The following is an 8,967-nucleotide window of genomic DNA, read 5'->3' as shown; positions in this document are numbered from 1 at the left end:
TTTTTTTAATGAAGCTGGGTAAAGATATGAAGGTGAAACCTGAGATATAAGAAAAATAAAAACAGTTGGGGGGTTTCGAGACATTGTTTGTCTTAAGCGTGGTGGGGAGACGCTTGATCAAAAGCCCTGTTTTACTACAGTCATGCTCCATTATGGGAGGTGGGGACAGGCTGGCGGGAGGATGAAATGAGTCCTCTTTCCTACTCGACCTGGTTGCCAAAATCTCTGCCCACAAGTGAACCTATCGACCTGCAGGTATTGATGACCTCTGAAGCTTAATATGAGTCAGAGCCAGAGAACAGATGCATTCCCAAGACCCCTTGGGGCTCAGAACTCTGAGCTAAGAAGCCTTCCCCCACCCTCCACAGATGATCCCCAAGTCATAAGATATGATTTGGAGATGCTCCCTCACCTCTTGGGGCCTCAATTTCCCCATCTACAAAATGGATGGATAACCATCCCTAGTCCAGACGCTACTACAGGATGTCCATAAAAATCAAGTTTGTAAGGCAGATGGAAAATTCAGTCCATGTTAAACTCTTGTTTGTTGGTTTTTGGTTTGTTTCTCAGACTGAAAACAGTGAGGATAAGTTCTTTTCTACTTGTTTGGGGACCCTCTTCTCCAAAGCCTCCACTTGGGTCACTTACTTCCTATGCCTAGCCTCCACTCCAGCCTCCTCCCAGATGGCACAGTTCTCATCAAGCATGAGGCTGGTTTGGGATATATTTTAGCTCTGTTTTGTTTCTCAGCCGAGTGATAGGTTTTGATGTGGGTATCATTTTTATTTTTGAAAGCAATCTCGTTTCTCTGCAGAAGTCTGAGACAGGAGATTAAAGTGTCATGAAACAGTGTCTGTCACATATTCATATTCACTCACACAAACACACGCCCCTGCACATTAAGACTCCTCAGCATGCTTCTCCCCAGCAGTTACCCTCCCGCACAAGCACTGAGCCATTTAACTAAAACCGGAAACAAAGCCCATTGGCGTCAAACATCTTTTCAACACTTGAAATCTTAGGCACCATTTCCAGCTTTATAAGCGCCTGATACTTTGGGGCAAGTTATTTCTTCGAAATTCACAATTTAAAGCTTATAATGAATGAATATTGATCTCTCTCTCTCTCTCTCTCTCTCTCTCTCTCTCTCTCACATTTACGTACAGGACATGGAAAGTGAAAAGGGAGAGATCTTTTTCCTCTGTCACCCCACACACTAATCCCATTTTTTAGGGATCGTCATTATAACGAATGACTTATAAATGTGTTTTAGGGAGTCTTTAGGAAGCTTTTCCTTACACAAAAAATAATCCCTGCATAGAGATCAAAAGCAAGGATGCCGGGGCTGAACTGCCTGGCTCTGGACCCTGATGTAACTCAGAATCAAGCTTGGGTTGATTTAATTTTTAAGTAAAAATTAAAGAGAGTCCCCCCTTTTTAATAGGGGCTAAATTCAGGCCCATCAAGGTCACATGACTATGGTTCTTTCAAGTCTTTGTAAACTCAAAACTAAATTCAAATCAGACTTTAAGTGGCCTAGGTCCCTTCTGTGACCACTGGGCTCTAGGATTTGAATGACATTGCTCCCCATCCCCCACTGCCCCAAATGCCATCCAGCCAGAGGTCCCTCCCCACCCCCTTGGTCTGTGACCTCCTGTTGGTCTTTCAGGTTTTTCCTATTGGACATTGACTCTTCTGGAGAGCCTTTGGGATCCCCCTGCCAACATTTCCGTGCTTCATCATGGCCGCTGACACCAGAGTGTGACCTTCAGTTGACTTTTCCTTTGAGCTCCTCAAGAGGATGGACTCGGTCTTCTTCCTTGCCACATGATATATTTATAAGCAGGTCCCATGACCAGGGAATAGATGATCCAATAAAAGACTGAGAAGGGTGGCCATGAGGGCAGGGGGTGGGGGGTCATTGTCAAGACTGCACTGATCTTCAGCTGGTGAGGAGACAGGGTGAGGAGCAACAGGGAGAATCAGAGAGGAGAAAATATTGGGCGAGGTAGGTTCAGTCGCTGGAACCCACACACCTGAAATGGAGGTCATTTCCCATTTACTTTTCACTCCATTGAGCTCCTGTCTGCTTGTTATCTTGAGCCTTTAAGGGGATAAGGGAGACTAGACCTTATTATCTCAATAAACATTCATCTGGGGCAGGCGGAAGAGAGGGCACGAGGAAATGTGAGCCTGGGTTGAGGTGTGTGTGTGTGTGTTGGTGGGCCAGAGGAGGCTGTGTGTAAATTCTCTTCTGAGTCCTGGTGGGGAACAGAGGACACACAGGCAACTCTGTGTGTGTGTGTGTGTGTTGATGTTGGGGAATGTCGTGGTGTGTGTGTGTGTATACATGTGCCTCCATGTGTGCACACTGGTGTGTTTGTATTCACAAAGTGTTGGGGACACTGTGTTGCTCTTCAATAAATGCACTGGCATATGTGCACCTGTGGGGATGGAGGAGGATGGGTGGTGGGGACCTAGAAACCTGGAACATTTGCAGTTGAAGTTTCTATGATTTTGCTGATGGTTGTCCTTTCACAGAGCTATTCCTCCTCCAACATTTTGGAGACTCCTCTCCCGCACTAGCGATGCGGTAGCATTTCATTTTTCCTCTTGTCACACACGGTAAAGGCACATAACTCAGAACCCAGTATTGCTGGTTTTAAATTTTTATTTAGAGAGAGAGTGTGTGTAAGAAAGACAATGGCTGGAGGGAGAGGGACCATGGCAGGAAGATTTCCTTTCCCTGGGAAAACCTCGAGTCCCCCCTACACCCAGACTGCAGCCAAGGAAACCAGAGGGCGAGGCCGCCCACCCAGGAGAGCCCAGGGCAAAGCTGGGGGCAGCGAGGAAAGGGGAGAAGATACGCCTGCAGGCCTCACCCCCCCAACCCCCAGGCTCCCCACATCAGGGCAGGCTAAACACGCAGAGGCTCCTGTCTCCAGGGCTGGGGAGAGGCGCCCTCGTTAAAACTCAGATAAACAGTTTATCAGGAGATGAATGAGCCACCGGGCTCCAGAGACGTCTCCCCTTCCCCAGTGTGGAGCCAGATGGGGAGGGGGCGACAGGCAAGCAGGGGCCGACTGAGGAAGGGCTGGGGCTATCAGGGCTGCAAGGAGCAGGCTGAAGTCCGCTCCTGCTCCTCTTAAACTTTGTTTCTGAAAGCACATGTTACATTTACTTACCCATTTTCCACCTCCCACTTGGAACTCTTCTCTCCCCATTTTTCTCCTTCTTTCCTCTCCTCTGCACCCCACAACCAAACTTGTTCCGACTTCACACCCTTAACTAGAAGCCCATCACAGTTGGACACACGTGGCACATTATACTATAGGAGGAAGCTGAGCTGATCCCTCCACCGTCACCTGGACAGGGTTCCTCCAGTCCCCAGGAAGCTACTAGAAACCTTTCGTTCTCTGCCTTAGGCCATCTCCACCCTCATGGCCTTCTGGCAGTCAAGAGAGGAAAGTGACAGCTTTGTGGCTGACTCTTCCTCATTTTGCTAAATTGGGGAAGGCCAGAGATATTATGGGTCTCGCCAAGAGAAAGCCTATCAGAGGCTACACTTATGGGACCACCATGCCTGGCCTGATGCTAGATGTAAAAGATGAGAGTTATTATGCCTTCTATCTTATAGTCACTTGTGATTCCCTGACCCTCCTTGTATCAGAGAGCACCAGAGAGGTAAATTGACTCACCCAAGGTCACACAGCTGGTAGGTTGCCTGGTTGATTGCAAGTTTTGGGACATCCAGTCCCATACCTTTGCACATCTGCCTTAGGCCTACTTTCTCAAGGGCAAAGAAGCCCTTGAGATGATGAATATTATTAGAATCTTGATGGAAATAAGGAAAGATGAATAAGTACCCTTGGGCTTCTCTTGCCTTGACTTGCAGCTACCCAAGCAATTGTTTGAAGGAGTGCTTCAATTTTCTTGTCCAGGACAACATCTGGGATGGGGACAGCCAAAACAGGTGGGCCCTGTTATTGTTCATTATAACTCCTACCCCAGCTCTGCAGGCCCATGTCCCAGTGCCTGATCAAAAAGCAGAGCTGATAGCCCTCCCTTAGCCCATCTCCCACCCACAGCTACCTTTTGAAGAAACGCACCCTCTTTGCCCTTCTCCTCAAGTTCCTTCTTTAAAAGAACTACAGAACCAAGAAAAGGGGTTGGCTATTATGTTCCCCCAGAAATTCCAGTGCCCCACCCTGCACTCCCAAAGGCTGGCAGCCATCAAAAAGAGCTCGGCTGTACATGCTGAGCCAACAGCAAGGAGACCCTTGGGTGTTGGAGTTGATTTCAGCAGCATTCCCACCCCTTCCACTCTCTTGCTCAAATCTGAGATGATTGGCCAACGGAAGGCAGTGGGTTTCTCCAAAGAACAAACATCTGTTGAAAGACTATTGCTCAGTCTATATTCTGCCCCAGGTACCAAGTCGGCTGGACATCCTTTGCCTCCTGAATATTGTACAATTGTGACAGGTGTGTAATATCTCTATCTTACAGATGAGAAAGTAGAAATTCACCATGGCTAAAATGCCTGTGTGATGGGCCAGGAGTCCAACCTCAGTCCACCTGGTACAGAAGTCGTTTCTGTTGAGCAATATTTTTTTGTGCTAGGGAACGAACCCGGGGCCTTGCACATGCTAGGAAAGCACTCTACCTCTAAGCTACACTACCCCAGGCCTTCTTTGTGTTGAGTTCTCCTCTGTATGGCATTCCTTCCTCCATTTGTCATGTCCCCAGAGCCTCTGGCTGAACCTCATGGTTATGTCTTCATGAAAACTCATATTCTATGTCTCAAACTCCTCGCTACTCAGACACATACATACTTTTTCTTCATCAAGTTCAGCTAAAGCTCAGCTCTGCCATTAAGGTATGGGTTGTGTTTAGTCTCAGACACCAACACCCCCAGATACTCAAGTCTACTCAAGCGTATGTGTGAACCCCAGAGTGTGCAGAGTGGGGGGAGGGGCTGCAGAACCCCAGAGTGAACGGGGTAGGTGTGGTTAGAAAAAAAATGATAACTCATATTATACTTGTTTTGACTTCTTTTGGGTCATCATAATGTATTATAAAATCTCAGACTACATTCAAAGGAGAGCATGAAATTGAAAGTGTTACATTTATCAAAAGAAGTCATGGGTTAAAAAAAAAAGGTATACCACATCCATATGTAGTTTTATAGGGATTTAAACATTTTTCCCATGCCTTTTTAATTTTTTTTTCTTCCCATACTTGTCATCTCTATCCTGACTGGACTGCAAAAATCTTAGGGGGTTGAGAATAACTACAAGTTTTTTCTCCTTTCTGTCTTTCCCCTGATCATCTGATGTAATTCCTAGGAAGCACTCCTGCCTGTCTACCCCTGAGACCACAAGGGGGATCCGTGGGCTCCTCACCCTCCTCCTCCTCGGCTGGGTCCTGCACCCTGAGTGGCCCCAGTCTATTCTCAAACACAGTTTGTTTTTCATTCGCTTTTTGGTTTTTTCAGTCAGATCTACCCAGTCTGTGACCAAAATATCTGAATTGATTTGAAGTCGACAAAGAAAGATTGCTTGAACAAAAAATAGCACAAATAAAATACCACTAACTGGAACCTAACCATCTCAAGGGGGTCTGGGTTAGAATTTCCCTTTTGTACTCTTTACTGAAAAATTACTTTCTCAGTTAATTCACAGCAGTGACAAAATTGTTCTGAATCGTTAATCTTCATAAGACAACAAACTAATGCAAAGCCCCCCCCCCAACACAACAAAAATAAAGAGTGTGGTTTAAGAGCCTACTGTGTGCCAGGTGCCAATTCCAACAACCAATGGGTTGTTCTTATCTCCAGCAGTCATAAGAGCAAACTCTTCTTTGGGGGCAGTGCCTTGTTAGCCTAATTCTACTGGTTTTATAGAACTTCAAAGTTGGAGAAAATATTTTCAAGTGAAACTGGTCATCCCTTCCAACTGTAACATGCACAGTCTTTCTTCCTTAGACAGATGATTGACCTTTTGGGGGAATGGGGGCAGGCTGAAAGGAAAAACCAGATCTTTGGGGAAAGAAAGTAGGGTGATTGTGGGTGTCACATTGGGACTTCCTAACTCCCACTCCATAAAATCCTGGAGAAAGCCCAAGTCATCCACTCCAAGTCTCTCTTCTCCAGCTTATCCCAGACTCCAATCACATCCACCATAAAGGAAACCAAATTTGGGTTTTGAAGCTTAGATTCATCTCTTCATTCAAGGGGAAACTGCCTGGTGATGCCATCCAGTACCCATCTCCTATCAAAGGGAAACTGCTTCTGAAAGAGAAAGCATCACACAGGTTTATTTAAAATCGCAAAATATACTTATGTCACTAACTCCCAAACTAAAATTTACAGTGCCAAAAAAGTGACTCGTCCGATGTCAACATAGTTATATCAGGGTGGGACATAGCCAGAACTCAGGTACCCTACTTCCAGTTTATCTTTTAGGTCTTTGCCGACTCAAGGCCAGGGCAGAAGATGCAGCAAGTATTCTTGTGAAATTTGAGGGGGTTGGAGAGGAATCTCAAGAAGTTTGTTTACACTGAGGGCCTGGAGAAGTCCAAGAAAACATGCAGAACTGGAATGTACCGGTCATCAAACGCAGACACACACAAATGATGTGGACACAGAAGCACAAACCCAGCTACACCGAGTGGACAGAAAAGACAAAACCCACTTCCCTGGGCCACCCCTCCAGCACCACATGTAGGGCTTGAAACAGGCCAGCAGAGGGCGCGCCGCCCCCAGGGAGACAAGCGACAGAGGTACGGAGCTGGGCGGGCTAGGGGAGCCGCAGGCGAGCTGGACGCGCCCCTGCGCCTCGGCCACTCAGGGTGCAGGACCCGGCCAAGGAGGAGGAGGAGGGTGAGGAGCGGACGGACCCCCCTCGTGGTCTCGGGGGCAGACAGGCAGGAGTGCTTCCTAGGAATTACATCACGCTGCGCAACGCTGCGGCTCTTGGACTCCTCTGGCGCATGGGGAGGGGGGCGCTGTGTGCTGGGGGTGCGTGTGGTGTGTGTATGTGTTTTGCGGGGGAGGGGACTTAAACCGAGCCCGGGAGAGGAAGGCGAGAAGCACCCGGGGAAAACGCTTCATGCACATGGAGAAATTTCTTGCTTAGAACTGCTCTGAGAAAAGAGCTCCCGGCACCTCCTCGCCGCTCCCCTCCCAGTGCAAAGCACCCAGCCAGTGAGAGACCCCCCACCCCAACTCGAGCACCCCCCAACACCGGCCCTTAACCCTCCAGCCCGNCATGGAGCGCTGCCCCAGCCTGGGGGTCACCCTCTACGCCCTGGTGGTGGTCCTGGGGCTGCGGGCGGCACCGGCCGGTGGCCAGCACTATCTCCACATCCGCCCAGCTCCCAGCGACAACCTGCCCCTGGTGGACCTCATCGAACACCCGGACCCTATCTTTGACCCCAAGGAAAAGGATCTGAACGAGACGCTGCTGCGCTCGCTGCTCGGGGGCCACTACGACCCGGGCTTCATGGCCACCTCTCCCCCTGAGGACCGACCCGGAGGGGGCGGGGGAGCGGCTGGAGGAGCCGAGGACCTGGCGGAGCTGGACCAGCTGCTGCGGCAGCGGCCGTCGGGGGCCATGCCGAGCGAGATCAAAGGGCTGGAGTTCTCCGAGGGCTTGGCCCAGGGCAAGAAGCAGCGCCTGAGCAAGAAGCTGCGGAGGAAGTTACAGATGTGGCTGTGGTCGCAGACCTTCTGCCCGGTGCTGTACGCGTGGAACGACCTAGGCAGCCGCTTTTGGCCGCGCTATGTGAAGGTGGGCAGCTGCTTCAGTAAGCGCTCGTGCTCTGTGCCCGAGGGCATGGTGTGCAAGCCGTCCAAGTCCGTGCACCTCACGGTGCTGCGGTGGCGCTGTCAGCGGCGCGGGGGCCAGCGCTGCGGCTGGATTCCCATCCAGTACCCCATCATTTCCGAGTGCAAGTGCTCGTGTTAGAACTTGGGGGCCCCCTGCCCGCACCCGGACACTTGATCGATCTCCACTGATGCCACCTACACCGACTCCAACCAGTTCCACCACCCTCTAGCAAGGGTTCTCAATGAACTTTTTTTTTTTTTTTTTTTTTTTGGCTACAGAGACCTAGCTTTCTGGTTCATGTAATGCACTGTTTAACTGTGTAGGAATGTATATGTGTGTGTATATACGGTCCCAGTTTTAATTTACTTATTAAAAGGTCAGTATTATACGTTAAAAGTTACCGGCTTCTACTGTATTTTTAAAAAAAAAATAAGCAAAAGAAAAAAAAAGAACAGAGAAAAGAGAGACTTATTCTGGTTGTTGCTAATAATGTTAACCTGCTATTTATATTCCAGTGCCCTTCGCATGGCGAAGCAGGGGGGGAAAGTTATTTTTTCTTAAAGTACAAAGAGAGGGGGGAACTTTTGTAGAAGGACTTTTTAAAAGCTATTTTCCATTCTTCGGAAAGTGTTTTGATTTTCCTTGGACCTCGAAGAAGCTATAGAGTTCAATGTTATTTTACAGCTATTGTAAATATAGAGAACAAATGGAATGACTAATCATTGTAAATTAAGAGTATCTGCTATTTATTCTTTATAATATCCCGTGTAGTAAATGAGAAAGAAGTGCAGAGCAGGATTAAAGAAAACCACTAAAACCGACTGCGCTCGACCCTGCGATTCTGTGTGTTGGTGATTGATGGGGGCCGGGGGGGGGGCAGGAGGGGGCGGGCAGGGGATGCCGCCGTGCCTACTACGCCTATTGGGAGAAGGGGCTCATCTCCTTGGACTCCCCTCCTGTGGTATGATTGAGGTGACTGCTGAGTTCCAATGGGGAGGGGGCGTTATTCTCAAACCCCTCTTTTAAACATCACGTGGCCTCTGCCCAATCTCCCAGCATTTTCCCCCATGTCACCAAAGCTCGGGCCTGTAGTGACCTCGACACCCAGCCGGCCCCCTGGAGCTGACCCCAGGCCTGT

General features: G+C 48.8%; 1 protein-coding gene across 1 annotated transcript; it reads left to right on the top strand.

Moving 5' to 3' along the window:
- Positions 1-6,777: 6,777 nt before the first annotated feature.
- Nog (noggin) lies at positions 6,778-8,225 on the top strand. The gene has a single exon (XM_015495857.2). It carries the CDS (start codon positions 7,269-7,271, stop codon positions 7,965-7,967), a length of 699 nt encoding a protein of 232 aa, XP_015351343.1. The 5' UTR covers positions 6,778-7,268; the 3' UTR covers positions 7,968-8,225.
- Positions 8,226-8,967: the final 742 nt, after the last annotated feature.

This window comes from Marmota marmota, unplaced genomic scaffold (assembly GCF_001458135.2).
Source record: "Marmota marmota marmota unplaced genomic scaffold, marMar, whole genome shotgun sequence".
Classification (NCBI taxonomy): domain Eukaryota; kingdom Metazoa; phylum Chordata; class Mammalia; order Rodentia; family Sciuridae; genus Marmota; species Marmota marmota.
The sequence above is the reverse complement of the archived record's forward strand: the minus strand, read 5'-3'. Positions and strand labels throughout refer to the sequence as shown.